The sequence below is a fragment of the Gobio gobio genome (genome assembly GCF_949357685.1).
Source record: "Gobio gobio genome assembly, chromosome: 8".
Classification (NCBI taxonomy): domain Eukaryota; kingdom Metazoa; phylum Chordata; class Actinopteri; order Cypriniformes; family Gobionidae; genus Gobio; species Gobio gobio.
In genome coordinates, this window is record NC_137114.1 from 26,375,969 (window position 1) to 26,400,566 (window position 24,598).

Below are 24,598 nucleotides of genomic sequence, written 5' to 3' on the forward strand. Positions count from 1 at the left end.
TACAGATGGGTTTTTGGTGAGTCCAACTTCTTGGCCACACAAGGTTAATACATTCACCAACTTCTCACGAGTCCGTTTCTAAATAGGGAGAGAAATTACACAAAAATCAATAAACTGAAAATAACGAACTTAATAAATACATTTAATTAAAAATAGAAACAATTACATTTAAACAAATGAAATCTAAATAAATAAAACATTAAAATATACAAATGCAAAAGCATTTATGCACTGTTCTTCAGCAAACATCGGAAATTCAATGAGTGTATCTGGGAGTGCTCACCTGTGAGGACTGAGGTCGTTTCCAGCTGACAGGCACCAGCACGTGGTTGTTTTGGTAAGAGCCTGAGGATGTCGAGGAGGTACTGCGTGTCACGGCAATCCCTCCTCCGTTCTTCCCATCTTGCCTCGGAGAACTGTGAAGCTCGTCATACCGCCGGCCAATCACCGGTGTCTAAAACACACACAATGTCATGCACCATTTAAACCCAGAGATTTCATGTCTGTTCCTTTCTTTTCATATCCCAATCTTGTGGCCCTCGGCCCAGGAGTCATTATTTCAACGTGCTCCTTTTGATAACTTCAAGTTGCCTCAGATCCCCACCAACAATTCAGAACCTGTCTTTTCTCAATGGTCCTGCTCCTCTGTGTCTCGTTGAGGAGTTTTGGAAAAGAGAACTTCAATAAAGCAAGCCAAAAAAAATCCTGTGGGAATGTCAGGTTTTCCCTTATTGAATTCACCTGCCCTTAATTCCTGTGAAATCCTTTCTGCTGGGATCAAAGCTTGTTTTGAGTTCTCTGTCAGATTTGAGTTTTTTTTTTTTTACTGTCTCGCCCACTTGCTAGAGGCTAAATGCGTCCCAGAGGTATTTGATAGAGGGCAGAGGAGTCAGCTTTAAGATTCTGTAAGGGCTGTCCAGCCCTCGCCGCTCTGGATGCAAAACACCACAGCCGGAGTGACATCATTTCCTGGAATTCATGCATTACACAAATAGCTCCCTGTTTGGTTCCCACACTTTAATGAGACCAGGTCGTTGATATTTCCACCAAGTTTCGAACAGAAGACCGAACCTTCAGAGTTAGCATTAAAACAAATGTTACTGTAAAATAATACTGAAAGAGAAATCTAATCCGGAGGACAAACAACAAAAAAATGCATGACTCCACCTTGGAAAATACGGACAAACCCATAGAGGATGCCAGTATTTGGTGGTTTGCTGGCATGACTCACTTTTACACACTATATACTAACTCTCACTTCACTTAACTTAATGTACACCACCACTCAAAAGAACACCTTTCTTATTCTTTATATAAATAATAATAATCATTTTTAAAATGATACAAATAATAACATTTAATTAAAAATCTATTTATTGTATTTCCTGTATTGTACAGCACTTTGGGACTGTGTGGAATTAAAAGTGCTATTTAATTGAAGTAAGAATGATAATAACTATTATTATTATTTTCATTATTATTATTAGTTTTATTTTATTATCATTATTGTTATTATTATAAGTATTCAAAGTATAAAATAACGGAAATATAAAAGGAATTATATAATGATGAAATGTTCAAAAATATTTTTAGCTCCTTCAAAGTCACCACCCTTATCCTAGATTCCTTTCCTCCACAACCAACTTTATGAGGTGCATCTTGGGATGGTTTATAAACAGTATTGAAGGAATTTACATGCATGCTAGGTACTTTTTGGTTGCTACTAAATTAATTAAACATTTTGAAGGATACAACTAAGGGTTTTATAGATCATGAATTCAGCCAAACTTTTAACTTGTGCTGTATAATGACAATAAAGAAAGTAAGAGAGATACAGAAGGACAGACAGAAATGTCATACCTCTGAAATGTCAAAGTGAAAGTCAAGGGTCTTTCCAGGCAGGGCTTTGGAGGGCGTGTCCCACACACGCCTGACATCCACAGTGGATGCGTTACTCTGCGGGGACGAAGGCGAAACCAGACTAGCCGAGCGGGAGACCACCAGCTTTAATATGTTCAAGGCTTCCTTCCAGTGTGCAGTCTAAAGTCACAGAAACAAACACAAAACAGAACTAAGTTATTCCTAAAGCACAAAACATGCTCACCTCCCAAAAGCATTACATACAGTCAATCCATCTTCACGAGCAGTAGCCGACTAACCGTCTCTTCTTTTGCCGAGATAAACACACAATCCCAGTGAGAGAAGCAGTAGTTCAGGGGAGCGTCTTTGCTGTGAGGCCACACCGAAGGCCTCAGTAATGTGGAGAGCAGCCAATAGGACTGACTGTTTATAGACTGCTGCTGGGTGTGCCTTTGGATTTATAGCCCTGGCACAAGGTTGTGTTTTTTTATACTCTCTTTTCTCCCTTCGAAGGAAGGGTTGAGAGATGGAAAACCAGCGGTTTTACCAAGGATGTAAGACAGCAGTTACAGCAGAAATGCTATAAAACACTATTATGTCATTAGTACATTTATTTATAACCATTTAAATGTAATTTAGACTAATTTTAGAAGCACCAACAATACATTTTTGGTGAAAAGCTAGAGTATAAAATGATTTCTGATTAGTTAAGTCTTTGATTTGTTTATCTTTTTAGCACTCTGCTAGCAGTGATAGGTTTGTGTGGCAAGCAGAGCGGGGCCGAGAGCCGTGGAAATGGAGCGAAGCCGGTGGTGTGCTCACTAATGAACCTCGAGTCTCACAGAGGAATTCTAGAAGACGACAGGAAGGGTGAGAGGGGACCAGGCCTGGACTTTACATTGTGTTTTGTTTATGTTTGTGCGGCAGTCATCCATGAGGGGCTGCGGCTTTACTTTCGTTTTGTTGTTTGTTTATTGCTAATGAACCTCGAGTCTCACAGAGATGATTTAAAGATATTGTTGAACATTCGCCGGTTCCAGCCTCCTTCTTCTCTGAACCTTTAACATTGCTACAGTTTGATTCCCAGGGAAGAAAACTGCTAAAATTATTGTAATGCATTTGTTATTTTGAAGTAAAATTGTTACAATTATTTAAATTTATTGAAATAAAGAATAAAAAAGTCAAATATTAATATATTAGCTGAATAAACGTACAGAAAAAAGTTGTAAAATTTTTTAATGATGCCTTGGCAACTAACTGAAATGAAAAAAGTTTAAGTACTAAAATGATTAAAACTGAAATATACATAACTTAAAGATAAATAGAAAATGTAAAAAAAGATTTATAATTACAAAAGCACATAACATTTGTAAAACTTAAACCAAAAATTTAAAACGAATACATAGAAATAAAAGAATTAATCAATAAAAATAATATTATTTTAATATTATTGTACATAATATAACACTACATTGTAGATGGATAAAAGCATCTGCCCAATGACTACCTTTTAAAATATATTTAAAATTCCATAAATAAACTGTGCATGTGATAAATAAGAGGTGTCACACCTGAACAAACTTCTCTATGGTTGTTAGAACCTCCATGTTGAAGAGTTTGGCTTGAATACCACTCAGGTCCATGTGACTCAGTAGACTATAGATGATTTGCAGAAGAGTTTGTTGCATGCTGGGTAATCCTTTCTCCAACAACTGTTTACAAAACACAGAAAGCATTAGAAAGTAAAGTGAAAAGCATGTATATGTCCACATTCCTTTAAATTATTATCTTATAACAAGATAGATACTTTTTTTCTTCAAATTTTAACTTTGATTTGCTTCCTACCTCCGTCATGTAAGTAACCATGTTGAGTGTGCTGTCGCTGAAGGCTTCGTGTAGGTAGCGGCACACCACATTGACCCAGGAGAAGCAGTCTCGGGTATAAGAGTGCGTTTTATACAGTGTCATCACATGAGCAAGGTTGGACAGCTTGGAGTTCTTTTCCTCAAGGCAAATCTGTCAATCAAAATGAGTGATTTTCAGCAAACAAATGTGCTGTAGATTCTGATTACGTATAAAAGTGTATTTATAGTGTGGTTCAAGGTCAGAGTAACAGGAACAGACCTGGGAAATTCTCTCAGCCACGTCCTTACAGAATTGAGTAGGTGAGTCAAAGTGTAACACAAGATGGGGGATGAGGCAGAGCACATTCAATGGGAAACCTGAAGGGTAAAAGCAGATTTGCTTTCATAATCCCACTTAATATGAATCTTGGTGGATTAATGGAGAATTATGCAATGATACATTTGCTGGCAGTAGAAACGAAAAGGTCTACCTATGGCTTGGGAGGTGTCCACCACTGGTAGCCGTGAGACGGGTGTGAGCTGGCTGAAAAGCTCCAAGGTAAGTTCTGTAGTGTTCGCAGAGGTGAAGCCCTTCAGAAGCAACTGCTGAAGCCCAGAGAACTCCTTCCATTTTAGCTGGATCTGGATCTTCTCCAGCTTTTCTTTGTATTCCTGCTTATCTAATGAAATGTGGCCTAGCAGCTTCCCTAACAACCTGAGGGACATGTGGTACTCAAACTCAAAGTCTGACTCCATTAGTGACACCACTGCCCAAAAGATGGTGGCTAGCAGGTTGCGAGGATGGTTGGCGTTGGCTGGGTCGGTGGAGACCACGTTGTCCCTAGAGGAGGATGAGGACAGCGATTGGAGCTTGGAGAAATTGCTCTGATGATGGTGGATGCGGTCTAGCGTGGCACTCCGGGGAACCTCAGAGGAACGCTCAGCCTCGCCAAAGCGCTTAGGTACGGAGTAGCTACGCTGGTGGCGTATGCGCTCAGAAGTCATGCCTGATCCTGGAATCAGGTCCAGCTGACTGGTGCTCTTACGGTTTAGCGTTAATTTGCCACTGGATGGAAGATCTGGTGAGGATGACCTGCAGGAACATCGACTTATCACCAACAGGGAACAAAGCATCTTGGACTTTTGATGTTGAAGTTGGAAGACTCCTTAACCTACTGTATCATATTAGAAACACACATTTCTAAGGCCTCTACATTTTAAATATGATCAGAAAAAACTGTTGTACCCAGGTACATGCCTTCTGTCATCCGATTGATAGTTTATACTTTTTTTTATAATTGTATAATTGCAAAAACATCCAAACTTTAGATGTCATGTTATTACACAAAATTTCAAAGTGAACACTTACTGAGCTGGGTTTGCTTGATTATCCATATATAATATAATTGTTATATAATTGTTTAGAAAAATTATGTTAAAATGTGAATGAACCTCGGTTTAACGTCTCATCCGAAGGATGGTGCATGTTACAGTATAGTGTCCCCATCACTAAAGTATACTGGGTGTTAGGACCCACACAGACCACAGGGGGAGCACCCCCTGCTGGACTCACTAACACCTCTTCCAGCAGCTACCTTGTTTTCCCAGCTGGTCTCCCATCCAGGTACTAACCAGACTCAGCCCTTCAGTGGGAAACCAGTCTTGGGCTACATGGTGATATGGCTGCTAGCGTATCAATAATGATATACCAGGCTTTTGAGGATTGTTTATTTATATATCTCTAAATCATAATCATAAAGCATTTTAATATAATTTTATTAAGATGTAATATTGGAAGATATATAGTGGCAACTGATATTTAAATCTCATGGATTTGCATTACAAGCTATCAAAATTTCATCTTAAATTTTGGAAATATAAATGTCAGCAGCTGCACCAAATTGCATATTTTTGCTCAGTTTGGGCCTCTGAATAAAATTGGGTGTTTTTCCTCCTCATGAGTGAGCTCCATAGTCTCCTATATCATACCATATAAGCCATTAAGCCAGATGTATGAAATATGACACTCAACAAACTTTTTTTTAGAATTTAACATTTTGTCTTAAAGGGTAACTTCAGTGATTTAGCATTAGGCTTTGTATCAGTAGAAACCCGGTAGTGTATTCAAATGATGGTACTTTCCCCCCTCATATCCCCCTGAGATGAGAGAATTATGCATTTTATTTCTGGAAAAAATCCTCCGATGACGCAAATATCGTCATTTTTCGTCATCGGAGGATTTTTTGGCCAGAGGCTATGACTACAGCCACTAGATGGAGCTGTTCTGCATGTTATCAACCCGCCCACAGGGGAGAGATCTCACGCACAGAATGTAAGACACAGACGGCCGCACGCACATAACGGAGCGCAGTGCAGAGTATTCAACTTTTCAATGAATTCCTGTGATCATTTAGCTTCCATATGCGATCTGAAAACGTGCCAGACTGGCGCTTAACGTTACCTCAGCTCTGTTAAGCTCTTAGCGATGAATGAAATCTTACACTGCTGCGTCTGTGCCGTGACTTTCGTTCGGCTCACTCACACTTTATTGAAAAGACATGTTCAGTTTTTAATTGTAGTGTTTATTCTCTATGAAGATCAAAACGACCGTGTACGGAGTGGCCTTGTAGGGCAGCGAAGCAAGTGCATTCTGGGAGTTGTTGTCTTTCATCCACATGAGACAAAAATACATTTTCTGTCTTTTCTCAGTCTAGAAGGCACCAAATTCAAAAAATAATTTCACATTTCTACTACATAAATGACCCAGTTTAAATACAAAGATTAATGCTAAATCACTGAAGTAACCCTTTAACCCTTAAAGGGGCAAGCATAAATAAATTTAATGGAAAAATGATTCATTGCTATTTTTGTATGTATCTAGACTAAAATGACACAGTTCATACATTTTTTTCAAAATATGACCTTTATTTTCAAAGTTACAGTCTGTATCTCCCAGGATACATTACCCATTTAGGGTTACATTGTAACATGTATTTTTTTTATTATAGTTCATATGAAAACTTTTAAAACATTGAATGAACAATTATTTAGCTAAATTTTTTCATGTTATCCATGCAACATTAGAAAAATTGGAAAAAACTGAACGTTTTCTCCCAAGATGCCTATGCAGGGTATACATTTGTGTCTGAGTGTGTGTGTGTGTGTGTGTGTGTGTGCGCACGTGCGTGCGTGTGTGTGCGCGCGTGTGTGTGCATGTGTATGTGTGTGTGTGCGCGCGTGTGTGTGTGTGTGTGCGAGTGTGTGTGTGTGTGCGAGTGTGTGTGCGAGTGTGTGTGTGTGTGTGTGTGTGCGAGTGTGTGTGTGAAATAAAGTATTGGGAAGGGGGGTTCCTTCCCTCTTCCCTCCACTCATTTACTAACATTTAGGCCTCAAAACATAAGAATATCTGTGAGTGATCAGCCCTGTTAAATACCCTTATATGGGCAATGTATCCCCCAGGATACAGACATTCAATGGCTGATAATCAAAGTTGTGAGACGATTATTTAAAAAATATGCACAAGAACATGTAAAACTATCCTTAAAAAACTATTTTCTAAAACAAAATCACTCTAAAATATCTTAATTGTGAAAATATAAAAACACTTACCTCATGGCCAGTGTCTTTGTCCACGTATGCTGCCATTTTGGATTTTGATACAAATGTTTGGAATGTTGGCATAAAGTCACATGACCCTGATTACATGACCCATCCTCCCATTAGTGTTTCTCATCAACTGCAACCACATAATGCCCATCCCCCCATGGCCCTTCCCCCTACAGCCTGTTAAATGTCTGTATCCTCCAAGATACAGAAACTCTTTAAGGGTTAAGTCTCAATAAATTATTACAACTTTTTTTTTTTACTTATATCATGTCAGGTTTTCCAGGGTTAATGTTATACGGCAGGAACTTACCGTAGTATGACAAATAAGTCATTGTTCTTCAAGCACTCAGCTAGATTATCCACGACTGACTCAAGAGTGAGAAGAAGCTCCATCACATAACCCTGTGGAGAAGATGCATTGTGAGTTTATTCTCTTACTGAATCTGTCAAAACTGTCATTAAGGAGCCCAAACCTCACCTGAACCTCCTCTCCATGCTCCCCGACCACCTCCACCAAGCGCGAAAGCAGGTCGGACACGGCCAGCGCTGAGAGGGGTTGCCGCAGAGCTCTGAACACCTGAAAGGAACGTCCAGCGTAATGCCTGGAGGAGCTACACAGGGCCATCTGCAACGCCACTTCACTCAACTGCTGCTCAAGCCGAATGTCTACAAACATACAGAACACGTGACATGCAAACATAAAGACATTCAGTAGCGACCAAAGATGAACACTGAAATACCGATGAACAGTGGAATGACTAAAAACAAATGTGTCTTACCTGATTTGGACTCTTTGAACACAGACATCACATGTCGCAGGAAGTTGGTAAGCTGCTCTGTGCTTTTTGAGTGTTGATTCTTAGGAGTGATATCTTCATGGCTCCATAACGGGCCAAAAGGCCTAAACAAACCATGCAAATATCTATTTAAACTCTTGCATCTTACACTATAAATTATGTTCATGACAGGAAAAGCTACATTCACCTTGACAGCAGACCCATATTTTTGATTACTACTTGCTTGCCACTAGATGGCGGACTAGGCCATCTAACCACCAAAAGTGCTCTTGTGTTTAAAGATGAACTTCGTTTCAGATAGCTTTCCTCAGTCAAAACTTAAGATAAATTAAATAGATGTTTGTAAAATATTTTAAACACACACGATAGAAACCTTTTAGAGAGTATGTGAAAAAATAGTTTGAATTAATATTCAAGTGAAAGAAAAGAAAAAGTTGTTTCCCCATCCTATTTAGACTTGTTCACACTATCAGCTCAAATCCAAACTTGTTCCATGTCCAATTCAAAACTTTTCTCAGTTCACCATGTCTGTTAACACCATAATTATAATCTCAATACTTCCAGCCTGATGCAAGATTTTATTATACTATATAAAAAAGTCATTTGGTAGTGTGCAAGTAACATACAGATGCATGTTCAAATAACAGCACTGCCGGTCTTAAAGATGGGATTTGTCTGCAGTGTGAACAGTCTGAAAGAACCCACACCAGCACCAACATCAGACGCCCGTTTAAACCGCACCACAGTGAGAAGCGCGTGGATGTAGATTGATGAAATGCAACATACAAGTCTGTAATATCCTGAGTGATGTCAGATGTAAGACGTATCAGATGTGTCATTTCCTGAATCAGTTCCTGAACAGCACTGGAATATTCACATGAAATTACCTTTCATTTTAGTTACAGGGAAGATAAACTGAAAAGAACTCAAGATTAACTTTAAGGGTTAGTTCACCCAAAAATGAAATTTCTATCATGAATTACTCACCCTCATGTCGTTCCAAACCCGTAAGACCTTCGTTCATCTTTGGAACAAAATTAAGATATTTTTGAAGAAATCCGAGAGCTCTCAGGCCCCTCCATAGACAGCTATTTAATTTCCACTTACAAGGTCCAGAAAGGTATTAAAAACATGATCCACTGGAGTCAAATGGACTATTTTAACAATCTTAATTTTATGAAGTAACAAGAATACTTTTTGTGTGCAAAAAACAAACAAAAATAACAACTTTATTAAACAAGTTCTTCATGTCTTCGTGTCAGTCTTCTATGCAGTTTACGTTGGTCAGCTCCTGCGTCAGCATCACACGCATGTGTCGTGGTGCTCACGTGAACAGCTTCGTCCAATGGTAAGCTGCCGTTCTGGCGTAGCTCTGACATAACTCGGATGCGCTGGACTGTATTTACTACGTCAACAGCGTAGGAGACTGACACAGATGTGAAGAAATTGTTGAATAAAGTCATTAGTTTTGTTTGTTTTTTGCGCACAAAAAATATTCTCGTCACTTCATAAAATTAAGGTTGAACCACTGGAGTCAAATGGACTATTTTTTCGATGTCTTTCCTACCTTTCTGGACCTTAAAAATGTTCATTAAAGGATTAGTTCACTTTTAAATAAACTTTTGCTGATAATTTACTCCCATGTCATCCAAGATGTCCATGTCTTTCTTTCTGCAGACGAAAAGAAATTAAGGTTTTGGATGAAACAGTCCAGGGTTTTTCTCCATATAATGGACTTCAGTGGGCTGCAAACGGTTCAAGGTCCAAATGACAGTTTCAGTGCAGCTTCAAAGGGCTTTAAACGATACCAGGCGATGAATAAGGGTCTTATCTAGCGAAACGATCAGTTTCTGCGAGAAACCGAGCAGTATTTATGCTATTATTTTACCTCTTAACAAAGGAACGCAATCGTCTCTGAGCTCCCCCATTACTTCCGGAGAGTGAGGTCAAATAAGATTGTGGTCATAGATGTATACGTAGATGCCTTATTAGCGACTGCATGGATTAGTAGAATGAGGCATCTACTATTGATATATCTATAACCACGATCGAATTTGACCTCACTCCCCGGAAGTGATGGTGGAGCTCAGAGACGATCGCGTTCCTCTGTTAAGAGGTAAAATAATAGCATAAATACTGCTCGGTTTCTCGCAGAAACTGGTCGTTTCGCTAGATAAGACCCTTATTCTTCATCTGGTGTCGTTTGGTATCGTGTAAAACCCTCTGAAGTTGCACTGAAACTGTCATTTGGACCTTGAACCGTTTGCAGCCCTTTGAAGTCCATTATATGGAGGAAACCCCTGGAATGTTTTCATCCAAAACCTTAATTTCTTTTCGACTGCAGAAAGAAAGACATGGACATCTTGGATGACATGGGGGTGAGTAAATTATCAGCAAAAGTTTATTTAAAAGTGAACTAATCCTTTAAATAGCTGTCTATGGAGGGGTCAGAGAGCACTCAGATTTCATCAAAAATATCTTCATCTGTGGTCCGAAGATGAACGAAGGTCTTACGGGTTTGGAACGACATGAGGGTGAGTAATTAATGACAGAAATTTCATTTTTGGGTGAACTAACCCTTTAACAGCGACACTTTCACACTTAAAGCGCAGCCTGGAGGCTATTTGGTCCCTTTTAAAATGTATTTAATAGTTAAACACTTAATTGGTTACCTTCTATCTGGATTTCACATACTGTAAGTTTAATATAATAAAAACATTACAGCATTTATCTGCCTATAACACTAGCATTCAATATTTGTTTTAAATATCTCTGAAAGAAGTCTCTTATGCTCAACAAGGCTGCATTTATTTGATCAAAAATACAGTAAAAACAGCAATATTATGAAATATTACATTACAATTTAAATAACTGTTCCTCATGTTAATATATAGTAAAGTATATTTTATTCCTGTGAATTTTCAGCATCATTACTCCAGTCGTGTGACAAGATTCTTTAGAATGAATTCTAATATGATGATTTGGATAATAAATATTTCTTATTATTATCAAAGTTAAAACAGTTGTGCTGCTTAATTTTTTGGTGGAAACTATGATCATTTCAGGATTCTTTGATAAATAGAAAGGTCAAAATAACTGAACTTGAACGGTGGTTTAAACAGTACAGAATGGATTTACCTAGATCACAATATAATTCTAGGTTTGTATACCTGGTAGTAAGAAACTCAATGAGTTTGCTGCTCTTCTCATCATCTTCAGTGCTGCTCTCCATTTGCTCCACCTCTTCCTGGGCCAGATGAGGAAGGTTGGAGCTGCTTCCTCCAAGGCTCAGGCTGGATGAGGTAGAGGAGGAACTGAGGCCGGAATCTGGCACGGGAGATGCCTGGCCATTCCGCAGGAAGTCCACACCCACTGAACACCACATGTAGAATGAGTAAAAAAGGTTTGGAAAGGAACAAGCTCTGAAGATGAACCTACATTTTAAGTAACTCATATATTTAGGTAAGTCAAACAAACAGGGTGATAACATTCCTAAATGAGCCAAATCACAAACATTAAAGAACAATACTTCTATTGCTATGCTGTTATGACGGGCTTGTGACTGCCATCTTATCAGCATCATATTGACTTTGCCTAGACATGCTTTAACAGCATGACAACAGTGAGACCACCCTCTTGTGCAAACCAGTCTCCCCTGGGCCCGATAGATGGTCCCTTTGGAGCAAGAAGATAAAAATAGTGCATAGGAATGCTCTAATCAGACCTTTAGATGCTCTGTGTATATATAATTGTTTTTGGCTGCACTTCCAGAAGTTGTTCTTGCACAGATAAGAATTCTCACCCTCCACCCCTCTACAGGATTTCAACATGACCGCACTCTGCAAAGCTATGTGTCAAATACCAAAGCCAATGTGTAAGTGTTCATGCAAGGAGGGTGTGATAAACAGGATTCATGAAAAGTTGCTAAATTTGTCTTATTGACATCAGAATTCCACAACATTTAACCCCTAGAAGTTTTGGGGCCCTTTAGAAGTTTTGACATGCTCTGACATTTGTGCTTTTTTCAGTTGCTTATAAACATATTAATGGAAAAAGTGTCATTACACTGTATTCAACACAAACTGGGCTACCATAATATGCGAGCAACATGTATGTACATGCTTGTATTTTTTAGATAATAACGTTTATGCATGGTTTTTGATAACAATAGTTATATGTCCTCAAGACTTTTGACTAATGGGTGTTGTTGCCTAGAGTTTTTGCTCTAAACTGATGTGAGAATCATTGTGCCTGCTCATTCACATAAAACAATATATTGATTTACATTTTGTAAGACTTTTTCTTTACAAAGGCTGTATGCGAAGGGGTGTGAATGATCATGAATAATGCTGTGATTTACACGAGAGGAGACAATAGAACCCATAATGAGCCGCATAATGAATGAGCCTTTGAGTCAGGTATGTGACTGAGGGAGCTAAGTAACAGGACAAAATAAATATATTTTGTTGTAGTTTATTTAGAATATAGTTAACAATATAAAGTGGGAGCCAAAGACACAGTACTAAGGTTTTTTATATTTTAAATTATCAAAAGATTTGACTACTATTTTTAATGTTTTTGAAATACGTCTCATGCTAAAAAACAGTAATATTGTGACATTGAACACAATTCAGTATTCGGTAAATACAAATCACTGAATAATTGGTAATGATTTATGTTATAAGTAAAATATTTGGGATTTAAAACAACATAATGCAATATAGGTATAGGGTGAATTCAGGTTGATTGCGACACTTCTTTCCCAGTCATTTCAATAGCAAAACAAATTCTGAATCTTTTGATTTGGTAAACTATCCAATATAAATAGTCTATCATTTAGAGTTTAATGATGCATAACACTAGCCTGAATGATAAAAATTGACAGAGTTATTTGAATCTCTTTGGCAGTGATAAGAAAAAAATCAAGGCAGTCGCACCGGCATGATCTTCGACCTCTAGGGGTTAATAAAATGTAGAGCTTTGCAAAGTGCAAAGCATTCATCATTGAATTTGCCCTTCAATGTCTAACAGTTATAATAAATGTAATTACATATAAAAATGAATACAGCTGCATCATAGTTTCAAAGTACATATTAGAACTTTGTTCAAATGAGTGAGTTGTAAGTATCATTTTAGATGAAGGCCTCTACAGCATATTACTAACATGATCCATACTTTCCTGGAAAAATTTTTGTATACAATCTACAACATCTGATGGTCACTGTGTTTTTGCCAAGCAAGACAATTTGATATCATGCAATTCTGACTTTTATAACTCGCAACTGCGAGACATGAAGTCCGAATAATGGGAAAAAAAGTCAGTCTTTTTCCCCCTCAGAATTGGACTCAGAATAGCGATATATAAACTCGCAATTGCGAGTCATAAAGTCCAATTCTGAGGGGGAAAAAGGCTGAAATTTTTCCCATTATTCGGACTTCATATCTCGCAATTGCTTGTTACAAAGTCAGAATTACGTGATATAAAGTCGCAATTGCAAGTTATAAAGTCAGAATTGCAAGAATTGCGACTATATCATGCAATTCTGACTTTATAACAAATGCGAGAAACAAATGTCAGAATTGCAAGTTATAAAGTCAGAATTGCGACTTTATATAGAAAAAAAGTTGCAATTACATTTAAAATTTTTATTCTGTGGCCGAAACAAGCTTCCATACGGAAAAACATTCCTGTCCCTACCCCTAAACCTACCCCTACCCATAATTTATGCCTAAAATTAGAGGGAAATGATAGGTGAATAACACTGATGAATAACGTGTCCCTCAAATCTGATTGATTGATCGGAATGTTGATCCAGGAACATGTTGCACTTGGTGCCCTTCTGGCCCCTATCACTCATATCCATGCTCTTCAGAATGTAGAATGATATTTTACAAAATATAAGCCTCTGTGTTGTGATGCACATGCTGCTTTTGGTAAAGTAATGGCAAGAATAACTAATGTTACTGATATTTTGAAATTAATATGAATAAGTATTTTAAATCAATCTTAACACATATATGTATATATATATATATAAATGTATGTTGTATTAAATATATTTATTTATTTTTAGTAAAAATATATTTATATGATCTATTTTTAACCTGGTTTCATCTTTGGTTGGCACTGGCATTAAAACTGAGTACCCCAAGATAAATAAATAAATACATTTAAAGCAATATTTTTTGTTCAATAAATAAAATCCTGATATATGAAATATAATACATAAAAACAAACATTTTAACTCTTTTTCCAGACATATTTTGAATATCAAGTCTACTACCTGTGTAGAACTCAGGCTGGTAGATGGGTTTGAAGGTCAGGCTCTTGTTGCTGTTGGCATCTCTGGTGTTTAACAGAACGGAGGCAATGAGGCTGAAATTGTTGTTGCAAGATAACGTGATGAGAAGGTGCAAGAGGAGCCTCTTACAGTGTTCAAACACCTCTGGGCGGTAGTGGTCCATACCTAAAAAAGAGCCACATTCTAAAGATTTATATTTTTACCTGCATTCATTTATTTGGGGGTTAAGTGGGAATATCTGGTTCTAGAATTCGTTTTTTTTTTTTTTTTTTGGGGGGGGGATTTTCTTTTTTAAGTCTGTCAACATCTAAATGTTGTTTTGATTTGAAATTAATAATGTTCTCAATCCGCAGGGATACAAATATTTCACATACTTCTAAAAAAGATAAGGTTGTTCCATCCTACATGTTCAGGAGATTGCAGCTACTGCTTTCACTGACAACATTGTACTCATAGCAAGCCACATAGTTATAGTCACAAGACATGTTTAGATGACATTAGATTAAAAAAAACAAAGATATGATAAATGCACATCCATTTTGGATAAAATTACAGTGTACTAAAGTAAAAACAGTATTTTTCACCTGACTCAAGTATTGCAGCCTTAATCTAGAGGGTCTAATCCCTGATGAAATGTCCCAAATTGTGATGAGAACAGAACACAAAGGCTCTACTGACCCAGGAAACAGGCGTGGAGCAGAAGAGGGAGGTGTAGGGCCCAGTCCTCCTTCACACTGTGATCCACCACCAGCTCCGTCATGAAGATCACTGCTATGTTACACCTGAACCAGACAAAACCAGTACATGAACAAAAAACACATACCAGCAATGACCTTTCAAAAAGAACAGAACATTTTGACAGCTGCGACTGGGTGACAAAAAAAATTCTTAAAGGAAGTATGTTGGTTTTGTCATTACATTGACGATGGGCATGGTTATCATAGTTCCTAAGCAGATGTTAAAAAGAACATTGGTAAAGTGTTATCTCAGTTTTTCGGGTCAAAGGGGCTCTGACGACAGCACTGCAGCTTCTGATCATCTATTTTCCATCTGTCTGATAACTGCAGAGTCACATGCTTTAAGATTCAAGGATTACATAATCTGCGGGACTGATAAGAATTGTGTTTTATGATGAGAGATTAAATTAAACTGAGTCAAGTTACAGTCCTTTAAAAGCCAGTATGTAATTCTAGTCTGGGTGACTGACGAGATTTTGACAGTGATTCTAAATCTGAATAAAAGGTTGTTACATAATGTGAAGAAGTAGAGAGTATTGAGTTATTTTTGTAACTTAATGACTGCTTTAACGTATTTATAAAAATAAAAAAAATTCAATGCAATAAATCACTTATGATAGAAATCTATGGCACTGGAAATTTTAAAGTGCAGAAATATGACGATCATATTTTTGTTAAAGCATTTTTATAAATTCTTCAATAAACATTTTTTGATATTTGTTATAAAATAGGATATGAATTTGTCTGGCTGAGGTGGAATTACTTCTCTAGATAGCATAATTTTCTTGTGGGTAAAGTTTGCTTCAGGTATCCATGTAACATTTATGTAATTTCCTGATATATTTGTGCAGGTTTCCCAGATTTACCGGCTCACAGCATGAAGCTTGGTTATAACTAGTATGAATTTTGTTAATAAAATCAATGACCAAAAATGTTTGTTGACAACCTTTTTCCATGATTAAGACGAGACAATGACAAGATGACACCAACATCATTATACGATAACTGTGACTATATCAACGTATAATTTTACAAAGACATGTCTCCTCTATTCTCCAGTAACAAGTATAAAGTTTGAGTTCTGGTTACGCTAAAATAAAATAATGAAATCAAAACAAAACTCCAGAAGCTTGACCTGTGGAGGGGTCCTCGTGGAGTGACGGTTTCGGGTAGATAATCGACCAGCGGTGCCCAGCAGCCTCCGTTAACTGGCATGGGAAGAGGAAGCGGCTGATTGGTTTCCATCACACTCATAAGCCACATGGCATATGGTGGGAGCGGCTCACCTGCAAGCAAAGCAAAAAGGATCAAAACAACACGCCATCCCTGACAGGTATGCCTTTCATCCATGAGACCTGTAATAAAACAGGATTTTACCCTCAAAGCATGAGTGGTATGTAGACAGACAAATTACACAACTGTCATACCTCATGCCTAATGCAATCACACTCAAAAATCATTAAGCTTAAACTATTTCAAGCTGAAATGTATCAGAAATATCTCAAATTCCAGAAAGAAATTAGATGGTCTACTCTACACTAAAAAAGTTATTGAACTGTCTTATATATATCCATGGCCAAAGGAAAAATTGAACTTGACTTTGCTCAGAAGCTTCTCCACTGTATTAAGTAAATATCAATCATTCCTGAACTGTTTTTGTCCCTCTGTAGGGTTATGAACTTCACTCACTCTTTTCCTCGTCGTAGGAACCTCCAGAACTGCTGCTGTACCGAGACTCCAGGCGGTTATGTGCTCGTAAGATGTTGCTCAGCCTTTGGTGGAAAGAAAAAAGGCATGTATATGATGTATATGAAGCAGTTTTCAATGCATGTATCAAATATAAACATGCAAAATCATTTTGCTATTGATTTCTCCAGGGGAAGTGTATGACAAGTCTCTTTGGATAAAGGTACCAGCTTCAAAATGATTTGTAATGAGTTCTGTTTGTAATGCTTATTGTGGGGGTAACCTCAAACTATCATCAAACATGAACAGGGAAGAGTCTTATGGCTCATATGTATATTGTGCGGTTTGTGGGACATACCTGTCATCACACTCCTTTGTGATTGGCGAGTTATCCGTGTCAGGTATGTTTTCCTGGCCACACACTAATGTTTTGCAACTTGAAGGTGGACCTTTAGAGACATATTTATTAATACAGCATGTGTCATGAAATACATGATCAACACATAAACACTATTTCACTGTCATATTGCTTTTTGCAGTTTTCGCTTTATGCATTTACAATGTTTTTTGCCTTGACAGATATATACAATTCAAATATATTCAGAAAACAGTATTGTTCAAATGTTTGGGGTTGGTAAGATTTTGTAATATTTTTACTTATGCTCACTGAGGCTGCATTTATTTGATTCAAAATATTTGTCACATATATTTAGTCATTTTTTTGTTTTGTTTCATTTTCATGGACTTTTTAGTTTGCTTGTCATTATTTCCTGTTGTCTTTGTTCACTTTTCCCGCTCTCATCAGTTACCATGGCATTTCATTCGATCATCACACCTGTCAGTCTTTTAGTTCATTGTCATTGTATATTTAAGCGTATGTTTACACAACACCGTTTTCAACTGAAAACAGAAAACTTTTTATGCGTTTTAGCCGTTCATTTTCATGACAACAGCGTTTTGGGGGCCTGGAAACGCAAGCTTTTGAAAACGGGTTTCAAAGTGCAAGGTTTTGAAAACGATACCTTTACAATCTCCATGTAAACAACAAAAACGTGAATTTGTGAAAACAGTGAAGTCATACGCAATTGTGTTACATGTTCACGCATGTGTATTACGTGTTCGCGTGTTTCGAGTGTTTCGCGTGTACGAGTGTTTCTTGACACAGCGACATCTCCATCTACTGACTTTTTAGTCATTTTCGCAGATTTGTGTGAATGGGGATCGTTTTGACAATTGTCAGTTTTTTTGTACATCGCTGTCATATAAACATACCCTAAGTTCCTGTGTTTCCTCAGTTCATGGTCGGTTATTGTTTGTGTGTTGAACACTGTTACGTTGTGTTGGATATTCTTTTATTAAATACCTTTGGATTGGAACCTGTGACTCATCTTCGTCTTTGGAATATTTAAAAATAATAAGTAATAAATATATTTGAAATAATAAGTAATACAGTGATTCTAGGAAATATTAAACATTTTAAATAAATGTAAAATTATTCCTGTCAGCAGCCATTACTCCAGTATCACATGATCCTTCAGAAATTATTTTAATATTCTAATTTGGTGCTCAAGTAAGATTTCTTATAATCATCATCGTTGAAAACAGTTGTGCTGTTTAATATTTTTGTGAAAAACTGTGAGACATTTTTTTCACTGTTTCTTTGATGAATATTCCTTGAATATAAAGTTTGAAAGAACAGCATTTATTTGAAATAGAAATCTTTTGTGACATTATAAATGTCTTTACTGTCATGTTTGATCAATTTAATGCATCTTTTCTTTTCTGACTAAAATTATTACTTGGACCCAAACTTTTGAACAGTAGTGTATATACACACAAATTATCTTTATGGTGAGTGACATTTGGTAGATGATTGTAATTGTAATTGTAATCTAGCATGCATACCGGAAGTGGTGGTGGTAATTTTGCTTGTGGCTGAAAAGCGGTAAAACGGAGGATTGTCACAGTGCACCACAACAGGGTTCACAGGATCTGTCTGCTGAAGTTCATAAATCAGCTCCTCCATGGTTTGAATGGTGTTGTTGCGACACAGATAGATCACCACCTTCTTAATCTGAGCATAAATAGAGAACAGTCCACATACTCAAACTGGACAACTTCGCATTCATCCTTTAACCAAATGACCTGCTTTATCAATAAAATCTCGACATAATGAAATAAATAAATGTACGACTTACGTGAGGCAGGAGAGAGGTGTCGCTGCTGACTCCACATAAGCTGATGAGGAACTGCAGGGTTGTCCGCAGGTTATTAGTCCACCGTTCATTACTGACGAGAGCATTCCAAGCATTCTCCATTTCTGCACCTGGGACATCATCTCCATACTAGCATACATAGAGAAACACAACTCAATATGCTGTATTAATAACCATAGTTTTTTTTAGTTTAGCAAAGACTGAAGTAATAGGGGTTTACTGTCGTACCTTTGCGGTCATGAACATGAGGTTGTTTAGGACCAGAGAAGAGGCCTGCAGTGACCCCCAGCCTGTGCCACGGAGCAGGTGAGGTGCTGAGGTGTTGTGAGTGTATCCCTTCCTGTTGTCCCCAGGGCTGTTCGAACTCGAGACTGTGGGCAGCAGACCTCCATCCACCAGCTCAATGTTACTGAGCCAAGGGAGCAGGTAGGTCAGCATGACCTGACGCCCATTTGGATGAGTGGTCGGAAACCTCTGACTCACCTCTAGAGATGGGAGATCCAAAAAGATAGAGCTTCATAATACATATTCATAGATATTAATGGTGTTTCTACATGTTTGGGTAAATTTGCTGTATTCCATGTTAAATGCACTTTAAGGTCCAGAAACAATTCACTTACAATGAAAGTCTATGGTGCAACTGTACTGGAGAGGTAAATGTGCAGATATATGATGACTGTATTTTTGTAAAAGTACTTTTAAGAATTTATTACACCGATGAGGCATAACATTGTGATAGGTAAAGTGACACCTGTTAGTGGGTGGGATATATTAGGCAGCAAGTGAACATTTTGTCCTCTAAGTTGATGTGTTAGAAGCAGGAAAAATGGGCAATCGCAAGGATTTGAGCGAGTTTGACAAAGGTCATATTGTGATGGCTAGACGACTGGGTCAGAGCATCTCCAAAACTGCAGCTCTTGTGTGGTGTTCCCGGTCTGCAGTGGTCAGTATCTATCAAAAGAGATCCAAGGAAGGAACAGTGGTGAAAAGAGTCATGGGCGGCCAAGGCTCATTAATGCACGTGGGCAGGGAAGGCTGGCCCGTGTGGTCCGATTAAACAGACGAGCTACTGTAGCTCATATTGCTCAAGAAGTTAATGCTGGTTCTGATAGAAAGGTGTCAACATACACAGTGCATCGCAGTTTGTTGGCTGTGGCCTCTTTTAGCAGAATAATGAACCTTACCATAAAGCAAAAATGGTTATATTATGCCTGATTGGTGTATTTGATAGTATTTGATGTGTGAGAAATATTATATAAAATATATTATATAAGTCGTACGGTTGAGGTGGAATTACTTTTCTAGGTGGGGAAGTTTGGTCCAGGTATTCATGTTCAATATTGTTCAGATAATATAATATGTAATTTCCTGGTATCTTTCTGCAGATTTGCCAGATTTACACTGTCACAAAAATTGGTTATAACTTTACACATTTCTCCTTCAGTAAAAAGTATAATGTTTAAGAGTTATGGTTATATTTTAGAAACAATGTGACAACTGCATATTTTAAATGGAAATTATTCAAAATGACTTTCTATGATAATCGCATGCCATAGGACTTATTGTTAACTTAAAAATAAAACTATTCAAAATCATTTTTATTAATTACAATAAATGTAAAATAAAAAGATGAAAAAAGTATACTTAAACAAAAACTAGAATGTTGCATTGGCAAGTAACGAAAATAGAATAAGTTTAAGTTGAAGTACTAAAATTACTATAAGTATATATAGTACTACAAGTAAACTATAACGTTTACGGTTTTAAGGGTTTTCAGCGTGTTTCAGAGAGTGTCATTAACACACATGCAGTCTGTGTCCATCTTTATCCTCCCATTTTATACCTGAGAAAAGGGGCAGGGTTAGTTCAGGGTACATCCTGGCAAGTTGTTTAGAAAGCTGGGTTACAGAGAGACTGTAGAGGGGAGGAAGAGGCCCGTGTGTCCCATTCAGGATAGCACCACTTTTCTGTTCCACAATCCTCTTAGAATACACAGACAGCTTGGCCTCCAGAATCTATTCAACCAGAAAACACAGGCACACACACAAGCATTTAAACAGATTAGCACACAAACACACCATTTAATCCAGGACACTTTCTATTATTACAACACTTCTTTGGCAGAGAATGTTCTCTCTCTGACCTGCATTAATTGCATAGCGATCTCGTAGATCTCCCTGTTGGTGTCGGACGCTTTGAAGAGAACAAGGTTCAGCAGAGTCACGATATCACTGGAGTAGTTTCTATGAAAGAAAATAAAAGATCACCTACATAAAAAACAACTTAGGTTTTTTTTGTGCTAAATATGTTAATGAGGGGCTTCATTCCAAAGTTATGTCTAGTCTTGGCACTAAATATGTAAACAAATGATCATGAGAAAGAATGCAGACAAACACCACCAAAGCTCTATTGAATAGGGTTTTTATCTGCTGTGGGAAATCTGGCAAAACAAAACATTTGAAGAACTTTATACTCTATAGACATTTTTATAGTCATATTAAAGTTAAAGGTATTGTCTTAAACTATCGTTCAAAGGTTTGGTGCCAATTAGGCTTGCTGCGATAGTCTGTGTTATCGGTGTTCAGACACAACACCGGTTACATCACTCGCCCACCGTGGCACCGGCTAATAAAATCATTTAGTTCAGTTAGAGAACAAACTCTACAAATAAAAAGGGAACGTGTCTGCCCAATACAGCGTAACCCAAACGAGAGTCACAGCACAGACTAGCAGCAGGAGGCAGATTTCATTTATCACAAGAGTTAGAAGCATTAAACTGAAAAAAAATCTTTATTTGCTCTGGCTTTTCAGTCCCCAGCATACCTGCTACCACAGACAGTGGCAATGGCTTTGAAGCAACCAGATGCCAGCTGGCAGGAGCCGGTGTAACATCGGTCCACGGCCCAGTTAAACAAATTCACCTGATCTGGGTTAAGTTCCAGCAGAAGAACCACCACCTCACAGCCCAGCTGATGCACCTGAGTAGGATAAGAGGATCACATTTGTTATCTATTGAAGTGATAAGTGATACAAAACCACAACAAGGTCACTTTGACTGGCTGACCCTCTTGAACACCATGAAGTTGATGATCATGGTGGTCAAGATGGTCAACCAGTCAAAGTTGTTTCTGATCAACTGGTGGAGGCTGGTTGTATAAACACAGCCACTATGTTAAGACTCTTGATAACTAGTCTGACCAACTAGCCAAGGGGTAATCAATCTTGCTTTTCAATCTTCCTTGTTATATTACTAACCTAAAAAAAGTTGTGACCGGTGTTTTAATGACTAACTTGTAAAATTAGTCTAAGAAGTGTATGCAAACAGCAACAGGTTCGTAGCTGAGCTAAAATGTTTTACCAATTCTAACCAGCTTGACCTTGGCTGCACTAGCTGGTAGTCAAACTGATCAGGCCTCTTTTCTCTACAATAGTGTGTAAACCATCTTAGACCAACTTGGACTGGCTAATGACCAGCTTTGACCAGGTAAAGACCATGTAAAACTAGCTGTCATCAGGTTTCAGCTAGATTTTTCAGCATGGTTCCTAAATTTGTGGCAGTCTAATTGATGTTGAAACATCCTAAAACAGCTGTTTCTGGTCTTAGCTGGTCAGATCAGATGGGTCAAACCGGTCTAGTTTGCTGGTTTTAGAGGGGATTTGGGCACTTATCCAGGCTGAAAGACCAGTTATACCACTGTATACCAATGAAGACCAGAAAACCAGCTACTTACAGTTATTTAATAATTAATTAATACTTTTTAAAAAATAATATTTTTATTAAACAAGGATACATTAAATGTATGCTAAAGTGACAGTGAATACATTTATAATAAAAAAATATTAAGCAGCAAAGCTGTTTTCAACTTTTATAATAATTGATAAGAAATGTTTCAAAATCATCATATTAGAATGATTTCTGAAGGATCATGTGAACCTGAATACTGGAGTAATAATGCTGAAAATACAGTTTTGCCATCCCAGGAATAAAATATACTTTTTAATTTTAAATTGTAATAACATTTCACAATATTACAGTTTTTCCTGTATTTTTGATCAAATAAATGCAAATAAATCCAAACTTTTGAATGGTAGTGTACTGTCTTGTTCTAACACAAATATTTCAGGGCTCAAAGCCAGACTTTCACTTAGACTTTTGAAAAACCAACATTTGCAGAACAATGAAAACAAAACATTGCTCATTAACCAGCCGGAAAAGAGAGAGAGAGAGACATCTAAGAAAAGTGGCTTATCTTATGAAAAGTCCCTCAGCAAATTTGCACTAGGTCAAAAGGCACAAATCATTTTAAAGATGGTTGCGTTGTTATAGCACTATCAACAGTCAACACCAAAGCAGCGAGTGAGAACGTATGTGGGTCATGAGTGTTTGGCTGCATACCCGCAGATCCTGACAGGCAAGGATGTTATCCAGCCACTTATAGAGGTAGCCATCAGGAGAGAGCCCTACGTTGTCAAACACAGGGCCACAACAAAGCACAGTCGACATGGCCTATGAAAAGAAGAAAAAAACAACAACATTCTTTCATGCAAAGCTTTCATGAAAAACTTGGAATTTCCTGTTTTGAGGAAATCACGTCCTATCGTGTCCAACAGAACACACACAAAAAAAACTTCAAAGAAACAGGGAAGAGGCTCACAGGGCTCATATCATGTTCTGGATGTTTGTATGTTTTAATGACGCCAGGGTCTTGAAATTACACACCTTTTACAATTGCTACAACATTATATATGATCGTCTTACAACACCCGCCTTTCCATTATGGGGAAGGGGTTTACGGCAAAACAAGAAACTACACATACACACATAGCTTTAGAGGTGGGTGTCATTTTTCCAGAAATCCTAACCTGAACAAACCTGACATGAACTCTATGTTTACACGTTGTCTGCACAGAGCCGACATTATGAGTACAAGGTTCCCACAGACAAAACAAAGCACACATGCACTGTCATCACAAATGGACTCATTCGTCACTTAACGAACCCACTTTTGTCTCTTTGGCATGCGTGTCTACATTGAGGTCTTGCACTTTAAATGACTACAGCACTTCCTAGGCTATAAGTAGACCTCTGGAGATAAAATTAGTGGAGTATATGTCTGTGGTCTGAATTAGCAACACAAGCAATGTTTTAAAATAGAGCCATGCTTAAACATCATCCCGTTCCATTGCTTTTACAAGCAGATTTTTCCAAACAAATATTCATGTAAAAATATGTGTTTTTTTATTATTTAAAATTATTATTATTTTTATATATTATGATAATGTTCCTCTTTAAAAAAAAATATATACATATATAAAAAAATATATATACTATATATATATTTAAATATATACATTATTGCACAGTTTGGGGTCAGTGAGAGTAAAAAAAAAAAAAAAATGTATACTTAAAAAAAAATCTATTTTAAAATAAATGCTGTTCTTTATTATTTGTCAAAGAATCCTGATAATAAAGAGAAAATAGAAACTTGAGCACCAAATCAGCTAATTAGAATGATTTCTGTAGGATGATGCAAAAATAAAAAAGTATTT

At 37.4% G+C, this 24,598-nt stretch overlaps 1 protein-coding gene across 1 annotated transcript in view; it reads right to left on the reverse strand.

Annotated features, from left to right (window-relative positions):
• Window positions 1-24,598, reverse strand: part of frya (furry homolog a) — a 65,733-nt gene that overhangs the window by 12,660 nt on the left and 28,475 nt on the right. The window contains 23 exon segments of the mRNA XM_079824314.1: window positions 4-78; window positions 284-454; window positions 1,861-2,040; window positions 3,432-3,572; window positions 3,706-3,876; window positions 3,985-4,082; window positions 4,196-4,797; window positions 7,621-7,712; window positions 7,789-7,976; window positions 8,090-8,211; window positions 11,278-11,479; window positions 14,392-14,574; window positions 15,088-15,191; window positions 16,282-16,432; window positions 16,836-16,918; window positions 17,191-17,281; window positions 18,738-18,906; window positions 19,031-19,177; window positions 19,277-19,533; window positions 20,892-21,063; window positions 21,192-21,291; window positions 21,872-22,026; window positions 23,445-23,555. Coding sequence (XP_079680440.1) covers window positions 4-78; window positions 284-454; window positions 1,861-2,040; window positions 3,432-3,572; window positions 3,706-3,876; window positions 3,985-4,082; window positions 4,196-4,797; window positions 7,621-7,712; window positions 7,789-7,976; window positions 8,090-8,211; window positions 11,278-11,479; window positions 14,392-14,574; window positions 15,088-15,191; window positions 16,282-16,432; window positions 16,836-16,918; window positions 17,191-17,281; window positions 18,738-18,906; window positions 19,031-19,177; window positions 19,277-19,533; window positions 20,892-21,063; window positions 21,192-21,291; window positions 21,872-22,026; window positions 23,445-23,555 — 3,765 coding nt within the window.